This window comes from Lissotriton vulgaris, chromosome 1_1, assembly GCF_964263255.1.
Source record: "Lissotriton vulgaris chromosome 1_1, aLisVul1.2, whole genome shotgun sequence".
Classification (NCBI taxonomy): Eukaryota; Metazoa; Chordata; class Amphibia; order Caudata; family Salamandridae; genus Lissotriton; species Lissotriton vulgaris.
The window spans coordinates 1,325,577,012-1,325,596,534 of record NC_141685.1 but is presented as its reverse complement, the minus strand read 5'-3'; the positions used below and the strand labels follow the sequence as shown (position 1 = coordinate 1,325,596,534).

The window sequence follows — 19,523 nt, the reverse complement described above, 5'->3', positions numbered from 1 at the left end:
CATAAGCAAAAAGCATTGTCAAAGCCAATAGGTCTGCATTGACAAAATCAAAAAGCAAGACCAATTGACTTTGACAATTCTTATTTCTGCAGCCGCTGTGGCAGCAAGATGGAAGAATCTTATACCGGCCCTATTTGATATTCTTCCCAAAAGATGGGAAAAATCTTACATTTTCAAACCTAAGCAGTGTATGGTTATGGCTGGCCACAAATTAATATATTTTCCTGTGAATTTGGATTTACTCTGTAACACAGTTGATGCTTTTGCCTGGTACAGTTGGGCTTATCTTCTGATGCAGTTAGGCGTATATTATATGGCGAGTGGGCATACTGTACTGAGCATTGATGGGTATTTTTGGGACAGTCACTGCTATAGTAGAATGAGGAGCATTTTTGCATTTCTGCTCTAAGAGTTCTCAGTTAATCAACCGACACATACAAATCCAATGATGATCCGTGGAATCGTGAATGAGTATTCATAGAAGGCACTTAGATTCAGGAAAGCTAGCATTAGTAGACCAAAACGGGATACACACACAGTACACAGTAGTACTGCAAGCTGGTTTGAAAGTGTTCACACGTCATTGGTGAGTTGGTTACACTAATGTGGCATGATAACTGAAAAGTTTCTATTCTGGTGAAAGATTAATCAACATGCAGCTGCTCCTCGGCGGACGCAGTGGAGTCTGTAAGAGGACGGCCCCCTTAGTGCTGCATTAGGCACATCACCACGCCCTGTCCTTGTCCTGCACATCTGCGGCATAATTTCCAGTGCGCAGTGAGCGGCGGACAAGTATTTATACTTTCCCTCTCCCACTGGCCATCCTTTTTGTTCCCCTTTGGAAACGCTGTTTTGTCCCTGATCTGGCATCAGTTTTTTTGGTGAGTGCAGGGGTATCATCACCCCCTCCCCCTTTAAAGTCTTCCCCCTCTTCTGTCTGGTAATGTGTTGTGTTGCGGCTGGGTCAGGCACTGCCTTTGTTGTATCTGGCGTGGCTCGTGGGGGGGGGGGGCGGTCTCGGAGCGGGGGAGCAATTGAGCAGCGGCGTGGGTAGCCCAAAGCCCCGTCGGCAACTGGCAATTGAGGCGGGACGATCGAGCACCAAGTCAATTTGTAGTTTAGTGGCATCGTCATGACCGGTCACCTTGTCGTGCCTTGAGCCCCGAATGCCTATTACTGGGGCCCGTAATGAATTAGCGAGTCGTGCAACAAATTGCCTCAGGCAGTTCCCCACTGGACACACTGTATCTGTCGCTTCGCTGGGTCCAGAGGTGCGCGGGCTTCGGTATGGTTGTGGTGAGTTCGGGGCCTTACATCATGTCCCCCCACCCCCGCTTTGGAACAGATCTCTCCGGCTGTCGGGCAGTTTCGGGAGCGGGAGGAGCAAATGAGCGGCGTGGAGGGGGCGGATGTGGTCACGCCATTTGATGCGGGCTGGCCGGTCGCCTAGTAGAGGTAGGGATGGTACTGGTACCGCCAGGGGCGCGGGCAGGACAGTACATGCTTGTGGCACCCCATACAATTCAATAAAATTGGATTTGCTTTCTGCTTTTATTAGACCAGCACTCCCACGAGTTACTAGGCTGGTGTGGTTGGGTTGCCGCAGTACAGGGGCAGAGGCTACATGGCGCTAATTCTTTAGCTTACAATTTGTTTGATGGCACACCGCAGGCGGTTTGCATACGTGTCTTTTGGCTCGTATCTAATGTCGATTTGAGATAGTGGATGTCGGGAGGATTGTAAAAACCAGCTCAGCGTTTTCATAGAACTCTGGTCTATTAAGGTCATTAAAAAACTTTCTTACATAGTTTAACCAGGGGATGTTTCTTGACTGATCCAGACTCATTTCATCCTTGATAATTTCTCTATTTTGTACTTCTCCCAGGCCAGTCTGGATGCACAGTACGATCATAGCACAGTGTGTTCTACTGTGACAACCTCAGGGCTGACGCTTCCCTTTAGGACGAGCTATGGGCACAGGAGCAATCATGGCTTTGCACACAGGGGTGAACGTGAAAGCCAGAATAGCCAGAAGTAAAGGGCTAGCCGTGTTTAGACAACTAGTTTTTTAGGTCGAGGACCGTCGCACTGTGTAGCAGTGGGCGGAGCCGAAGATTTTATGTTTCTTAGAGAGGGTTGGAACACGCCCCTCTTCTCCATTGGCTGGCTTCCTAAACGGAGGCCAGCCATTTGAGGAGAGGGGCGTCACTCGGTTCAAGCCCCGTCTTTTTCGCATTCGGGGCGTGTTTCTATCTGTGACGTCATCCGTCACTCCGCAAAAAACACGCCCGATTCCGAAAATTTCGGAGCTGCATGCCTTAAAGCATGCACAGTGCACGGAAGAACTACCCAGCAGCACACATGCCGTACATTGACAGCTCGGAGCTGTCATGACTCTGAGCCTGCTGGGCCCGTTTCCACTTCAGATGTATCTTCCCATACAGGTTTTTCATCAGAAATATGTCGGGCACGCACGCTTCTTCTCTCCCCGGAGCCCCGCCCCTTTCACTATCTGTAGTGCACGGATAGATTCCGCTGACGTAAGGAGGGTGCCTCCACTGCTCCGGGCCAGTGTGTCTCTGCACTACCGTACAACACACTACTGCGAGGTGCTGTTAGCGCCTTAAATTAGCAATAGGCGTTTTCAATGCGCTGCATTTCCCAGTATGGTGCAGGCCTCTGTGTTGTGCCCACGCCCTTCAGTGGTGAGTGGAGCACAGCTAGTAGTGTTGACCCATGTTCGACCCATGTCACATGTAGGGTTTGCTCCACCAGTTCAGCAGTGCTCAATGCCCCCCCTCCCCACCCACCCACAATCCCCGCCAAAAGTGTTGTACGGATCTGGAAGGGCAAATCTATGGATGTGGCGCATGCCCCTGTTGCATGTTGCACGGTGCTGTGTACCCCGGCTGTGTGGTGCACCCATGTGGCCTTGTGTCGAATCTCCTGGTGTGATTTATAAATTATATTCGGTGTGGTGCTTTCCGGGAGGCTTTTTGTGGCACAGGGGGTGTGGCACCGGCAGCAGTGTGCTGAATTGACATAGAGCTGTGGGCCCCAGTGAGATACACACTTGCGATGCATTGCAAACCTTGTTGTGATGAATCTGCAGGTGTGTTTACAATCCGATGTGGTGCATTCTCAGGAGTGGTGTGGGCCTTATGTGACAGGTCAGTTGGTGAGACACAGCCCCAGTGGTGTACACATGCCTGTGTCACTGAGCCGGTCACCTCACTGTTGTGCAGGCCTCGGGGGGGGGTGTGCACTGTCCTTGTACTGTGCTGGGGGCTTGGTCTGACAAATCTACGTGTGTGGTGCAGGCAGCATTGTGGTATGTGTTACACTTTGAGCTGTGGGCCCCACAAGCCTTGTTGTGATGAATCTGCAGGCGTGGTTTATTACAGTCCGGTCTGAGGAATTCTCGGAGTGGTGTAGGCCCTGTGTGCCACAGGCCACTTCAGTGTGGGTCAGGCCCTTTGTAATATAACAGGCTAGGAGTGGCACGTGGCCATGTGTGGAATGTTTACCTGGGAGGTGTAAGACCCTGTGTGATGTTGGCCCTGTGTGCCACAGACCACTCTACTGAAGCACAGGCCCTGAGGTAGCACACCTATTTGAGTGGTCTTCCGCGTGCCGCAGCCCCCCTGGGTGTGGCATTGGTCCTGATGGGTTGCTGTCACTATTGTGTTGCACCTGGTGCACCGCTGGTTCCACTGTGGTGCCCTCTTTGGTGTGGCGGGCTTCCCAGTGTGCCACTGGCACCAATCAGGAGTTGTAAGCCATCCTGATGATTAAAGGTGAAAAAGTCATGTCTTGATCTAAGTGATGTATCGCGTTCACTTTTGTATCCAATCAGCACGCAGTAGCCCCCCCTCCGCCCGCCCGTGACGTTTTATTCTAGGACAGCCTTTAATGAGGACAAGGCTGGCTGGCGAGTGATGTGCTAGAGGCAACTGGCGGGAGGTGACACCTTCTGGGGCCATGCGGACCTACCGGAAGTGGTATGCAAATCTAGGGGGTTTCCCACATGTCATTGGGTTTGTCAGGAGTTCTGTGGGAAACTCTTCCACGCGCATCAGGACTGGGTGAGGGCGCAAGTGGCGCGCAACAACTGCAGATGGCTGTTTGTTCCTGCAGCTGCGGACTATGTTCTCTGCCTTTAACATCTGTTTTCGTTCCATTTATTTACTCAACATATTACCATCGCAAAATCAGCAATAGAGGTATTTATAATAACTATCAATCCATTTACTAGCATAATATAAAAGAAATTGTATAAAATAAACTCTCTTTACAGACACTTAGGCTGGGTCCAAAAACAACATTCTAGTTCCACAAAACCTGGTTATAGTTATTTTTCTCCCACACACTTTCTAATTATGAAACCCGCCTGTACTTCAGTGTTTGTTGTTAACAGTCTGCAGCTCACCAGTTTTCACTGTCCGGTATTGAGTGTCGATCATTTACGCACTGCTGCACGGGCGCACCCCAAGCACGCGCCTTTGTGTTCTGTGCTGATAACATCTGTATGGTGGCGCCGGATATGGCGTCTGATAACAGCGTGAGGTACGCAGCTCATTAGTGAATGAGCGAGGCTTACAGTGCTGAAAATGGTTTATAGTTCAGTTAATACTTTTATTAATCATATAAAAGTGTCTGAAAATCGGCTCTGGGCACGGGGCCTTCACTCCTGTATTGTGCAATGAGGACATAAGAAGTGGGGCTATTCTTTGCCCCCTCCCAACACCTCCCTCACTCCCACACCACCTCTGGGTTCGGCGTTGGATGGAGTGTAGCGAGCTTCCCTGCCCCCTGGCTGAGCTTGCTTCCCTGCCCCCTGGCTGTGCTTGCTTCTCTGCCCCCTGGCTGTGCTTGCTTCTCTGCCCCTGGCTGTGCTTGCTTCCCTGCCCCCTGGCTGTGCTTGCTCCCCTGCCCCCCCTGCCACCCCCTGGCTGTGCTTTCTCCCCTGCCCCCTGGCTTTGCTTGCTCCCCTGCCCCCTGGTTCTCTGGCCCCCTTGCTGTGCTTGTTCTCCTTCTCCCTGGCTGTGCTTGCTCTCCTGTCCCCTAGCTGTGCTTGCTCTCCTGTTTGTTTGTGTGGCTCTGGGTGTGTGTGTGGGTCTGGGTGTGTGTGTGGGTCTGGGTGTGTGTGTGTGACTCTCTGTGTGTGTGTGTGAGAGGCTCTGTGTGTGTGTGTGGGGCTCTGTGTGTGTGTGGGGCTCTGTGTGTGTGGGGGGCTTTGTGTGTGTGGGGCTCTGTGTGTGTGGGGCTCTGTGTGTGTGTGGGGGGGGCTCTGTGTGTGTGTGGGGGGGGCTCTGTGTGTGTGGGGCTCTGTGTGTGGGGGGCTCTGTGTGTGTGTGTGCTGCTCTGTGTGTGCGGCTCTGTGTGTGTGGGGGGGGCTCTCTGTGTGTGTGTGTGTGGCTCTGTGTGTGTGGAGGGGCTCTGTGTGTATGTGTGGAGCTCTGTGTGTGTGGGGGGTCTGTGTGTGTGTGGGGGGGTCTGTGTGTGTGTGGGGGGGCTATGTGTGTGTGTGTGGGGGGGGCTCTGTGTGTGTGTGGGGGCTCTGTGTGTGTGGGGGGGGCTCTGTGTGTGTGGGGGGGCTCTGTGTGGGGGGGGATTCTGGGTGTGTGTGGGGGCTCTGTGTGTGTGGGCTCTGTGTGTGTGGGGGGCTGTGTGTGTGTGGGGGGGGGCTGTGTGTGTGGGTGTGTGTGGGGGGGCTCTGTGTGGGGGGGCTCTGTATGTGTGTGGTGGCCCTGTGTGTGTGTGGGGGGGCTCTGTGTATGGGGGCTCTGTGTGTGGGGGGGGGCTCTGTGTGTGTGGGGTGGGGTCTCTGTGTGTGTGTGGGGGGCTCTGTGTGTGTGGGGGGCTCTGTGTGGGGGGTCTGTGTGGGGCTCTGTGTGTGGGGGGCTCTCTGTGTGTGTGGGGGGCCTCTGTGTGTGTGTGGGGGGGGCTCTGTGTGTGGGGGGGGGGCTCTGTGTGGATAGCTTTTTTTGTAGGTGGCTCAATGTGTGGATAGCTTTTTCTGTAGGTGGCTCTATGTGTGGGTGGCTCTGTCTTTTTGAGGGTGGCTCTGTGTAGGTGGCTCTATGTGAATCAATCTGTGTGGGTGGCTCTGTGTGTGTGTGTGGGTGGCTTTGTGTGTGTGGCTCTGTGTGGGTGTAAATGCAATAGGTCATACATTTGCGAGCAATTAAGCTATTGGCATTGTAAATGACAATGCCATTTATTTAACGATTAAGCTATTGGCAATGTAAATGACAATGCCATTTATTTATGATTAAAAAAAAAATGTCATGAGCAATGCCAATAGCTCTACCTTTAATAATGCAGAGACCATTGCATTGTAAATGCTTGTTTGTAATTTGCTTGGAGTTAAGCACCAAGAGGAAAGGTTCCACGTGCAGTCTGTGCGCACTGGAGTAACTCTGCAATAAAGTTGTAGTTTTGTGACTGTGATGTAACTTCCAAGAGACTCATTATAGATCTTGCACGGTCTCATTATTTCAAAACTGAAGCATTTACAATATTCTTACAATTAAGCCATAGGTTGTTTATTTACCTTATGCAACTATCAACCATTGACAAAGTCAATAGTCCTGCATGGCTGTAGGTCTAATGTTACGTGTTGATTATATATATGGATACAATGACAGGAGAGGCAGAACTAAGTGGCCCACTATGGTAAGCAATGATTTCAGCTTAAATGTTTTAATCCAATGTCAAAGAGAGAGCCTCAAGTGCTCGGGCCAGAATAATTAGTCCACCGGGTGGCAGACAACGTACTTTTAAATGTGAAGATGGCACATTTGAAAATGGTGTATGCTGATTATTCCTTATGGTCTACCTTGTGCCAGTCAAATGGGGACGATTTGGTCAATAGATGAACATGCTTGTTTTAATCAATATTGTTTCAGGTAGAAGGGATGATTTGCCTAATTCGATCAAGAGATGGGAAGAACTGAAGAGAAGTTACCACCTCGGAGAACCTCTCTCAAGCTCTGAAACGTAACTGAAAGAAATTTGGGAACAAGATTGTGAACTTTGGCAATTCCATGAACTTTGGACAGCATCCCTAAGCCTTCTGTTTCAAAGGTAACTCTGGTGAAAGATTAATCAACATGCTCACAATACTAAATTGTACCAATACAAACATGTTATAAGAATTATTTGTCTTGCCAATGCTTATTTCCAATGCAGTCCGAAGCTGACGGTGAACAATGTGGCCTGTGTACCTGGCAACTCTACTGGGCCTTTACTTTCTCCTACGCTGGTACTGGGAGAGACAGACGGTACTGAACCTTCAGGATAAGTATGTCCTCATCACTGGATGTGACTCTGGTTTTGGGAACCTGCTGGCGCGATGTCTGGACCAGCGTGGCCTCCGAGTCCTGGCAGCGTGCCTGACACCGAAGGGGGCGGAGCATCTGCAGGAGGCCACCTCCCAGAGACTGCAGACGGTCATCCTGGATGTTACCAAAACTGAGAGCGTGGCTGCCATGGCACAGTGGGTGAAGCAGCAAGTGGGAGACAGAGGTGAGACTGTTTTCACACGGGCGGCAGGACTTTTATTCCATCGGGCATTTCCCCGGTTTTGAAAGAGGGACGCTCCTGATGCCTCTCTCACTTGCCCCAGCTCCCCAAGGTTAACTGCAGCAGGCAGCCAATAGCTTCAAGGGGCACAGAAAGGGAGGCGGTGGAACTGAGGGTGTGTAATGATGTGTATTGCCTCCCAATTATGACAGGACACCATCTGGGTTGATACGCTGTTTATTTCAGTTTCTTGCTACAGAGCGCGCCGAGCCTTTGAACCTCCGTGCTCCGACACTCGCGCCTTCTCCATGAGAATGCGCGCGCATCCCTAAGATGGCCGATGGCACGTTGCGTCATCACGCGACGTGCCTGAGCTAGAGCGCTAACTCTACATATCTCCCTTTTTTCTAAACAATGGAACGACAAAAACTTACAGTCCGCTGCTCATATCAAAGTCTTGGAATCTGGCTGGTCTCACCACTGCTCTTCACCTGCGGGTCTGTCTTACCGGGGTAGCTTTGGCTTCTCTCTCGTGAGTCTCTGCGCCACTTCCCCTATTGTTCAGTGCGACTGGTCTCTCCATTGATCTCCTTGTATTCATCTCCTTCTCCGTCCCGGGGCTACCCCTGTTGCTTTGCTCCTCAATGACTTCTCCTCTTCCCATGTCCATCTCCAAATCGAATTGCTCATTTCCTGCATCGGGCTCCCCCGCACCTTCCAGTTCCTGCCCACCTTGGCTCCACTGTAGTACTTTATTGCATCTCGCCATGCGGTCCTGAGACCATACGTTGCCGTCACTCAACAAGGCAGCTCCGTCATACACCTCCTTGACTTGCAGGGGTTTACTGTATTTACTCTCCCCTTTCCTTTGCATTATCGCCAACTTAACTCGCACCCATTTACCTTCTTCTAGTCCAATGTCTTTCACATTTCTTCGCATGTTGTAGTATTTCACGTAGACGGCCTGTGCCTGCTCCAAGTTCGCCTGAACCACTGCAGGGGACCATTTGCTTGTTATAGTTTTCTCCTTCCACGCTCGGTTGTCCTTCGTGTAGGGGTCACGACCCCTCAATTTGGAAGGAGCTATATCCTGTTCCTGTGGGGGTGATTCTGTACGCCCATATCATGTGCCATATTTCTTTCTCCCAGTCCTTGTTATTTGTTATCGCGGCTTGCACGGACCCCATCACCACCCGGTTGAAGCGTTCTACTAGTCCATTCCCTGCCGGGTGATAAATTGAGGTGTGTTTGGAGAGGATGCCATTTCTTTCCATGAAGTTGGTCCATTTGCCTGAGGTAAACTGAGGGCCGTTGTCACTCAGGATGGATTTGGGAATGCCCTCTCTCACAAACGTGTCGCTCAAAAACTTTAGGATTGTCTCTGTGTCCATTACTTCTTCCACTTTCATTTCAGGCCATTTCTAGGACCTGTCGATGAGGACACACACATACTTTTGGATTCCTTGTCCGTCCAAGATCGGGCCCAAGATGTCGATGGTTAACTCTTCCCAAGGGTTCTTTGGGGGGTCAAATCTTCCCAGCGCCGGTCGCAGTGGCTTGAGCGTTTTGTCCGCTCCTTGGCACTGTATGCATTCCCTGACATACAGGTCAGCTTGTAGGTCCATGCCAGGCCATCAATATCCTTGCTTAGTTAGCAACTTTGTCTTTCCTATCCCCAAATGACCTTCATGGAGTATCGCCAATAGTTTTGGGACTATGCCTGCTGGGGGAATGACCTTATCCCCCCTGTAAACAAACACTCCTTGATCGTCCATTGACAACTCTTCCCTGACCTCATAGTACATCCTTAGGTTTTCACTGAGGTGTTTCTTTTCTGGCCAGCCCTTTACTATGCATTTCTTCACCTCCGGCATGGCCTGATCTTCTCTGTAGGCTTCATTCCACTCCTGGTTGCTGATGACCTTCTCCTGGTCAATGTCAGGGCTACCATTTCTTCCCCACCTGCCTGGTCCTCTTCTCCGGGTTCCATGGCTGCCGCCCTACTTAGATAGTCTGCCACTTTGTTCCGACTGCCCGGAAAATATTCAACATCATATCTAAATTCCAGCAGCTTCAAAGTCATTTTCGAAATCCTGGGGGTGGCACTGGCGTGCCCACTGGAGGTTAGTACCTTCACCAATGGTTTATGATCCGTCTTCATCTGAAACCGTGTACCCCACAGGAATTGTCGGAACCTTGTCATTGCCCACACTACGGCCAACATCTCTTTTTCAATGACGCTGTACTTTCTTTCCGTGTCGCTCAGTGTGCGAGACGCAAAACTAAGTGTTTCCGTCACTCCTTGTTCTCGGTCCTGCATTAACACGGCGCCCAATCCTTTGTCGCTGGCGTCTGTCGTGAGCACAGCCTTTCCTTTGGGATCGTATCCTTGCAGGGGTATGGCTCCCACAACGTCTTTCTTTATGCTTTTGAACTCCCCTTGTGCTTCTTCCGTCTAGCAGAACACTGACTTCTCTCTTGTTAATTGCCTCATGTGGTGCGTCTTTGTTGCGAAATGCTGCACGAATTTGCTATAATATTCTGCCATTCCTAAGAAGGACCTGGCATCTTCTTTGCTGGCGGGTGGTGGTGCATCACAAATCGCCTTTACATTCTTAGTCTTGGGTGTGATCCCTCGCACTCCAATTTCATGCCCTAAGTAGGTCACTGATTCCATGCCCAGGCGGCACTTTTCCCACTCCGCCGTGAGGCCTTTTCCTTCTAACACTCTCAGTACCTTGGCCAGTTTTGCGTCGTGGTCTAACCTGTCTGGCCCCATCACTAGGATGTCATCCTGGAAGTACTGGATGCAGTCCATATTCTTAAACAGTTGGTGCATCAATTTCTGAAACACAGCTGCAGTCGATGCTAGTCAAAACGGCATGCAACGGAACTGGTAGCACCCGAAGGGGGTAATGAATGATTTCAACCTCCTGCTCTCCGGGTGCAATGCGATCTGATGGTATGCTGAGGTTAGATCGATGGAAGAGTACCACTTGATTACTCTTGTTTTGGCCAACATCTCTTCGATCCTTGGTAAGGGGAACTTCTCCACCACAATGTTTTTATTCAGTTCCCGCAGGTCCACGCATAGCCTGACCTTCCCGCTGGGTTTCATGACCACTACCAATGGTGCCAACCATTTAGCGCACGTGATCGGTTCAATGATGCCTCTTCTCTCCAACTCTTGCAGTTCTTCTTGCACCGCCTCTCTCACTGCGAGGGGTACATTTCTCACTTTGTGAGACACTGGTATAGCACCTGCCTTGAGTACAATTTTGTGTGCGAGCTTCTCGAGTCTCCCCACCGTGCCTCCAAATACCTTGGGGTACTCTCTCTTCCACTTGTCCAGGTCTGGCCAACCATCCAGTTCAGTAAGTAGGATCTGGACTTTACCTCCCGGGTCCAGTTTGAGGCCCAGGTCACCCTGGTCTAACCATCCCAGCGCCGATGGTCCCTTTTCAGATATGTACAGTTTGCAGTTGGCACTGCGTCCTCTGAATTCGAACTTTAATGGCCTGAATCCTACCATGGGTATGCGATCTCCCTTGTACGTGACTGGCCTTATGTCCAGTCGCTCAAGTTCTGGGCCCAAATGTGGTTTGAAGGTTTCATTCCACACCGCCCTCTGGACTATAGTATAGGGTGATCCCGAGTCTGCCACTATACTTATTGGCACTCCACCGATCGTCATGTCCAGCACCGGCTTGGTCGATGTTTTTGTTGTCTACGCTTAACACTTGGTCGTAGATGCAGAGTATGGTTTCATCTTCTTCTTGGTCATTCTCCTCCGGGTCCTCTTGTCCTTGGTAAATGTATTTAACCATATACTCCTGGCGGACTTCCTGCGACACACTTTCTCGTAGTGCCCTACGATCCCACGGTACATGCATTTGGCGTGAAACGCCGGACACTTCCTGTTGTAGGCTTTGTGTGCCCAACTTCCTCATCGATAGCAGGCCTTCTTGTTGTTCCCCACCTGTTGTCCCGGTGTTCCTTGATTCCCTTGCCACCTGTTCGGTCCCTTTGGTGTGGGCCCTTTGCTTCTACTGTCCTTTCGGGGCTCATCGTCTTCTATCCTGTTCACCATCGGACTTGCCAATGTCTCTCTCTTTGCCGCCTCCGCGCATCTTTGCGCCAATTCCGCTTTCTTGACTATTACCATTACCTCCTTCAGCGTGGCGTCCCCGCTGGCCCACAGCTTGTCTTGCATGGCTATACTCGTAGTGTGCATCACGATTTGATCCTTGATGAATTCATCTTGGAATGTATCGTATCTACATGTGGACGCCAACTTCTTAATGCCGCCACGTACTCTTCCACTGATTCCCCTAGTTGTTGCTTCCTTTGCTGGAAGTTGTATTTGTCGATCGAGACACAAACCGCGGGTCTGTAGTGTTCATTCGATTCTTCGATTGCGTGGGCATACACGTCGTCATCTGTACTCCCCCATTGTTTGGGCACAAGGTTTTTGAAAATCCTGAGCGCCTCCGGGCCTAGATTATGTAGCAGTATCCGCTTCTTCCTCTTACTGGTAAACTTTTCCTCATTTTCATCCTCAAGTACTTCAATGAAGTTGTCAATGTAGTCTCTCCAGTCTTCCCACCTCATAAGGGGTTCCCCTGGCTTGGGTAGGAATTGTACGGGGGCCGTCACAGACGCTGCCTGTGCACACATCTTTTCGCGCCTTTCTGGGGGTGGGGTCCCACCGTGGCTCCTGGGGCTGCCTGGTGCGCTGTTTTCCTCTTGTTTCTCGGTTTGCAGCTGGGGGCTTTCTTTCTCTGCCCCTTCGCTCTTCCCTGAGGTCGCCAGTGCTCCTGCCCTTAGTTGTGCTGGGCTGTGGGGTGCCCTGAGTAGTCTACCCCTCTGCACGCCCTTTTGCTTCCTCCCCGGTGCTCAGTGTGGCTCCTCTGTGGGGCTATGGGCTCTGCCGCGCTCTCTGATGTCCCTCTGTCGCTGTATGGTTGCTTACTTACAGGCTGTCGAAGTGGTTGGTTGTATTTTCTGCCTGGTTCGAGGCTCTTAGCTTTGCCAATGTTCTGTTCGTTTTTTTTCCCGTTTTTTTTCTTCTGGTCTTTATCCCATCCTCGTCGCCATTGTAATGATGTGTATTGCCTCCCAATTATGACAGGACACCATCTGGGTTGATACGCTGTTTATTTCAGTTTCTTGCTGCAGAGAGCGCCGAGCCGGTGAACCAACGTGCTCTGACACTCGCACCTTCTCCACGAGGATGCGCGTGCATCCCTAAGATGGCCGACGGCACGTCGCGTCATCACGCGACGTGCGTAAGCTAGAGCGTTAACTCTACAGGGTGGAGGCAGCGAATATATTCAAGGGACACAGAAATGGAGGAAGTTGAAGCGAGGGTGCAGGCAGCCAATAGCTTCAAGGGACAAAGAAAGGGAGGATGTGGAATTGAGGGTGTAGGCAGCCAATACCTTCAAGGGATACAGAAATGGAGGAAGTTAAAGTGAGGGTGCAGGCAGTGAATAGTTTCAAGGGTCACAGTAAGGGAGGAAGTGAAGGTGAAGGTGGAGAAAAAGGGATAAGAGATGGGAGGATAGAAAGAGAATAGATGCCCAGAATAAGAGGATAGGGCAAGAAGACCAAGGGAAGGGGTCTGGTGTGGGCATTTCTGCCAGGGCTGCCCGTGGTTCCCCATTACGACCTGTTTTTTCATCATGTTTTCATCCTTATTTTTTTGTTTCTGAAATAACCCTGTAGTGCAGAAAAACACCCACAGTGATATAAAGGTGCATTGAGTGATGTAGCCTTATGGATAAATAGATTACCTAGTATTGATGTTTTTACTGTTTGACACAATTGTGAAAAGCAACAGTAAGTCTCCTTAATGTATAAAGGGTTAGTAGCTAGTGTGCAAAATTCAATCACTTGACTAAACAGGCCCACATCGGGAAAGAAAAATCGTATGTCATTCTTGTAACAGTAATGCATTTATTATGAATTACTTATATTTGAAAGGCATCTTAGTGCAAATGTAACTGAGCTGAAAGTAACACGCAAGCTGATTCCAATGTGTCAACGATGGTGTAGTTATGTTTTCTGCGCATGCTTGAACTGCTGTAGCCTTAGTTTATCCCATTGGGAGGGACTCCTACATGTGGGGCCATTGGAATGAACCTGTACTGGGGCAAGCATGCCTCTTAGGCTGTCTGTACAGTGTACTGTATGAACATAAAACCTGTGCCTTCATCCTGGCCGTGGGGCCAAAAAACTCCCACTACGGATATTATCATTCAAAGGACCATGACTTAAAAGATGTGACGTTTATTTAAAAGTCATGATGCAGCGTATCAACCACATCCCTTTGGAAAGCAGTGCACTCAGTCACCTGCACACATTGGCCAATTGCCCCAAGCCCTCACCTTCCAAGGGGGTACCCTGATAAAGTGAAACGGACATTCGGAAGTCCCCACGAGCATACAGACTTCATTCTTATTATATTTTGGAAACCTGGATGTGTGCGCTTCACAGCTGCTTCCTGTGCATAACAGCCACACTGCGCCTACTCCAGGAACCGTACCATTCCTGTTTATCTGTACTACTACACACAGCCAACAGTCATTGTTGTTGTGTTGGTCGCAGTTTTATTACTCATTACATACGTCATATTTGTACAACTCCCCTGGACACCTTCTTGGGCCGGGGTCATGAATCATTATCATACATTATCACAATTGGTTATCACTCAGTGTCATGTGGACATCATAAATCATGGGTCATAAATCAGTGGGTATCATAAATCATTCTGTCCCAAATCTGTCATCATTTTGTTGTCATAAATTGCTCCGTCTGATCATCATAAATCATGGTCATAAATCATCAGGATGTCATAAATCATTCTGTCACAAATCTGTCATCATTTTGTTGTCATAAATCATTCTGCATGGGCATCATAAACCATCAGCCATAAATCATCGGCTAGCCATAAATCACTGGTTTGTCTTTTGCTCATTTGCATATCCTAGGGTCATAATCACCCTGACAGCTTGTAGATTGTTCTTTGTTGTTTTCCACGCCCCTTTGAGTGTGGGGGTAGCCTTTTCCTGAAGCCAGGCCACAACTCGCTACCTTGCTAGTCTCTCCTGTGCCCGCCGTCTGGCGGGGGCTGGGCTGAGAGTGCCGTCTCCGTTTGCTACCCCGATTTGTTTTTTGTCAAGCGTACCAACCCAGCCGTGAGGAATCCCAGAGTTAGTGGCCCTCCTTCTACACACCACCCTGTTGATGTGTTTCCATAACCAAACCAATACACCTTTTGTTTTGGCCACGCCACCAGGGAGGCTTCCATCTCCCTGCAGCTCCCCCTACCCTGTGTTGTCTCTTTGCGCCTCTGTTGCTCTTTCTGTGGGCCTGCCCATGCTGTTGTTCCACTCGAGAGCTAGGATACCCACCTCTAGCTGTGTCTCCAGGAGGTGGACGTCTGGTAAGGTCTGACGGCCATCTTCCCCCAAATGCCATGGTGTGCTCTACTCCATCCTCGTCATTATGTCGGGGCACGCTTGTGTCTGGTTCCGAGTCTTACGGCACTATATCCTCTCACCTCTCACCATGGGTGACACATGAAATCAAACAAAATTGGGAGATAGTCAGATACCGCTTGTGGAGGCATTATACACATACATTGCTTAATTACACCCTTTACTACCTCCATGCTCCTGGCAAGCTCCCCCCAGTAAGTACCTGTCTGCTCCTGTCTGGGGGCCAAGTGTGTGGCGCACCGGCATGCCTATAAGCCTACTATGCTGCGTATTTAAAAAAAAGTTTTTTAAATGTATCACTTCCCTTCTATCCTGCGCATTGGAGCAGTTGTCGCGGGTGCTGGTCCCTCTAGTAACCTGGACGCCCCAGGAGGCACTCTTAACCCTTGTCCCCAGGAAGTCGTCACCAGGAAACTGACTTTGGCATTCCCTCTTGAAATACTGTACAAATAGGGGACACTGGCGCTGCATAACAGATGTGTTAGACGGACCGGGAGGGTCGGCCGAGGATAAGGGGAGAGGTCTCCGGGGAGAGCCGTCTCCAGCGATCGTACAGACAAGTAATTCCCCCCCACAGACGGACACCACACCAGATTAAGGTTTAACGATACTTTATAAGTAATTCTTTAAGTACGGTGAAATGATACAAGGAGGTCTGGACTCAGGGATCCCCTCGATTCTGGTCTCTGGATGGGGAAAAGGGTAGCGGGACAGTCTTGTTACCAATAGATGGAATAGCTCTCAATCCTCGAGCTCGGCGTTCTAGATGGACGGGCCGCGGCGGAGCCAGCAGGTCCCGAGATGGATGAAGGAAGCGACGGTCCGCGGCGGAGCCAGCAGGTCCCGATGAAGATGGTGGTTACAAACGGTCCGCGGCCACGCCAGCAGGTCCCGACGACGATGAAGGTTTACGAAGGTTGCGGCAGCGCCAGCAGGCAGGACGATAGTTCGCAAGGCAGAGCCACGGCAGCGCCAATAGCTCGTCAAGGATGAGTTCTTCTCTGCGTCTCTCGACTCCAGGATACAACTGCCTTCCTGCTCTGGAGCTGCCCCAGTTATAGGGCTGGTGCCCTTTGATGTCCGGACCCTCGCACTTGGAGGTCGGGGGGTCCGGGATGAGGGAGTCCAGACACCCAGCAGGGGGTTGGAGCCAGCGCCCGGGGAGGTTGTGGGCGAGCGGTACCTGGCGGGGGAGAGCCATCGACACCTCTTTCTCCCATTGACCTGCCAAGTAGTCCGCTCACCTCCTGGGTGGATGGTGGTGCCGGGATGTCTGAGGCCTGGCCAGGCCCAGGGTTGGGGTCGATCGGGAGCCATGCGGCCTCGTGGTGGAGGGTCCAAGATGGCGCCCAGGCCGGGTGCGCGGGCCGGTAGTGGATCGGGCCCACGAGGTCGATATGTTCAGAGGCAAGGGTCCCGGAGGGGACGGAAAACGTGAAGTGGTGGTGTGTGACACTTGAGGGGCCGGGCTCGGGCCTGGTCGGGCAGAGGGGGATCGGCCCGTCACGTGGCCTGTCCAACATGCGTCCCCCCCAGCTGAAGGCGGGGAGAGTCACCCATCCTCTTGGGTACTCTCCTCGTCGAGGCGGAAAAAGCGGGACAGGCCATCCGCGTTGGCGTGATCTGGCCCAGGCCGGTGTTCAACAGTGAAGTCCATCCCTTGTAGGGAGATGGACCAACGTAGTAGTTTTGGGTTCTCCCCCCGCATCTGCATCAGCCACTGCAGGGGTCGATGGTCGGTCTGCACCCGGAAGTGTGTGCCAAAGAGGTAGGGCCGGAGCTTCTTGAGGGCCCATACCACAGCGAAGGCCTCCCTCTCGATGGTGCTCCAGCGTTGTTCTCGAGGTAGGAGTCGCCGGCTGATGAAGGCCACTGGCTGATCAAGGCCTTCGGTGTTCAATTGAGACAGGACCGCCCCAATGCCGTGGTCGGAGGCATCCGTCTGGACGACGAATTCCCGGCTGTAGTCGGGGGCCTGGAGCACAGGGGCGGAGCACATGGCGGCCTTCAGTTGTTCGAAGGCTGTTTGACAATCTGGGGTCCAGTTGACCTTCTGGGGTTGATTTTTGGACGTGAGTTCTGTGAGGGGCCCCACGATGGTACCATAGTCTTTCACGAACCGTCTGTAATAGCCCGTGAGTCCCAGAAAGGCGCGTACCTCGGTCTGGGTGATGGGGGGCTGCCAGGACTGGATGGCGGCAATCTTGAGCTGCAGAGGGGCCACCAGGCCGCTTCCCACCTGGTGTCCGAGGTAGGTTACGGACCCCTGACCAATTTGGCATTTGCTGGCCTTGATTGTGAGGCCAGCTCGCTGAAGGGCCTGTAGCACCGTTCGGAGGTGGTGGAGGTGGTCGGACCAATGGTGGCTGTATACAGCGATGTCGTCTAGGTAGGCGGCGCTGAATCCTTCGAGCCCGGCCAAGACCTGATTGACGAGCCGCTGAAATGTTGCTGGAGCATTCTTCATGCCGAAGGGCATGACCTTGAAATGATAATGGCCATCAGGAGTGGAAAATGCAGATCGTTCTTGGGCCCGGGGTGTGAGGCCGATCTGCCAATAGCCCGCCGTCAGGTCGAAAATACTGAGGTAGCGGGCAGCTCCCAGGCGGTCGATTAGCTCGTCTGCCCGGGGGATGGGGTGTGCATCCGTTTTAGTGACCGCATTCAAGCCCCGGTAGTCGATGCAGAACCGGAGTTCCGGTGTGGTGCCGGGAGGGGCTGCTTTGGGGACCAGTACTACTGGGCTGGCCCAGGGGCTGTCTGAGGGCTCAATGACCCCGAGCGTGAGCATCTTGGTTATTTCTTCCTGGATGCAGGCCCGTACCCGATCTGGTACGCGGTAGGCCCGGTGGCGGATAGGGGGGCTGTCCCCCGTGTCCACGTCGTGCACACACCAGGAAGTGACACCTGGGGTGAGGGAAAACAGGCCGGCGAACTGCAACAGAAGGTCTCGACATTCTTGGCGTTGTTCCAGGGTGAGGGCCTCCGAGAGTCGGACCCCATCCACAGAGCCATCTTTCTCCCGAGTCCGTAGGAGGTCAGGGAGGGGCTCGGAGTCTCCTTCGGCTCCATTGTCTGTGGCCATCAGGAGGCTGAGTTCTGAACGTACAAAGTGGGGTTTTAGTCTGTTAGCGTGGAGGACTCGGAGGGGGTTCCGTGAAGATTCCATGTCGATGAGATAGGTGACGGGACCCTTGCGCTCGACTACTTTGAAGGGCCCCGTCCACTTGTCTTGCAGGGCGCAGGGTTCGGTGGGGGACATCACCCATACCTGTTGTCCGGGTTCAAATTCGATGGAGGAGGCATTTTGGTCATACCACTTTTTCATGTCCTCTTGACTGGCCTCCAAGTTTGCTTTTGCCAGCTCTCTGAACCGGCGGGTTTGGTTGCGGAGGGTTAGGAGGTATTTGAAGACATCTGGAGGGTTCTTTAGAGGGGGCATTTCCCAGCCTTCCTTGACTAGGCTGAGCGGCCCCCGTACGGGGTGTCCATACAATAGTTCAAACGGGCTGAAGCCGAGGGACTTCTGGGGGACCTCTCGATAGGCGAAGAGGAGGCACGGCAGCAGCACATCCCACTGGCGACGGAGGGGCTCTTCCAACCCCCCAATCATCCCTTTGAGCGTGCGGTTGAACCGCTCAACGAGTCCGTTTCCTTGAGGGTGATAGGGGGTCGTGAATCGGTAGGTGACCCCACACTGTTGCCAGAGGGACTTCATATACTTAGAGATAAAGTTTGTGCCTCTGTCGCTGACGACTTCTCGGGGGAAGCCCACACGGGAGAAGATCCCCATCAGAGCCCGGCCGACCACCGGGGCTGTCACAGTTCGCAGGGGAACAGCCTCGGGGTAGCGGGTGGCGTGGTCCACCAGTACCAGGATGAACCGATGTCCTTGTCTTGTACGGGGGTCCAGGGGCCCCACAATGTCTATCCCGACCCTCTCGAACGGGGTGGTGACCACGGGAAATGTTTGCAGGGGGGCTTTTAGTTTGCGGCCGCTCTTTCCACTGGCTTGGCACGTGGGGCAAGATCGGCAATGCTGGAGTACATCATTCCTCATTTTGGGCCAGAAGAAGTGGGTCACTAGGCGGCTGTAGGTTTTATCCTGACCCAGGTGTCCAGCCAGGGGGACATCGTGTGCCAGGTTTAGCAAGAAGTCTCTAAAACGGAGGGGCACCACTAGCACTCGGCTGGCCCCCAGCTCCGCGATCCTTTGCTCACTGTATAGCAGATCATTGTCCCAGTAAATCCAATGTGTTCCGGAGGTATCCCCTGCGCTCTGGGCGAGGGCTTGTTGGCGGAGTCCCTCGAGGGAGGGACAGGTCTTCTGCTCTTGTCGAAACTGCTCCTGAGTGGGCCCCCCCTCTTGATGCCACTGGTCGAGGCCAGCGAGGTCCGGAGGTTGAGCTGGTTCTGGGGGGACGGCACGGTCGGTGTCTTCGACTGGGGCGACTGGGGGAGGAGGCGCCGGCCATTCGGGTTCCTCCGGTCGGG

At 52.3% G+C, this 19,523-nt stretch overlaps 1 protein-coding gene across 1 annotated transcript in view; it reads left to right on the top strand.

Moving 5' to 3' along the window:
- The window catches only part of LOC147749094 (retinol dehydrogenase 7-like), a 420,558-nt gene that overhangs the window by 20,439 nt on the left and 380,596 nt on the right, over window positions 1-19,523 (top strand). Inside the window, exons 3-4 of the mRNA XM_086966095.1 lie at window positions 6,912-7,089; window positions 7,195-7,530. Coding sequence (XP_086822221.1) covers window positions 7,215-7,530 — 316 coding nt within the window. The 5' untranslated portion in view covers window positions 6,912-7,089; window positions 7,195-7,214. The remainder of the gene's footprint in view (window positions 1-6,911; window positions 7,090-7,194; window positions 7,531-19,523) is intronic.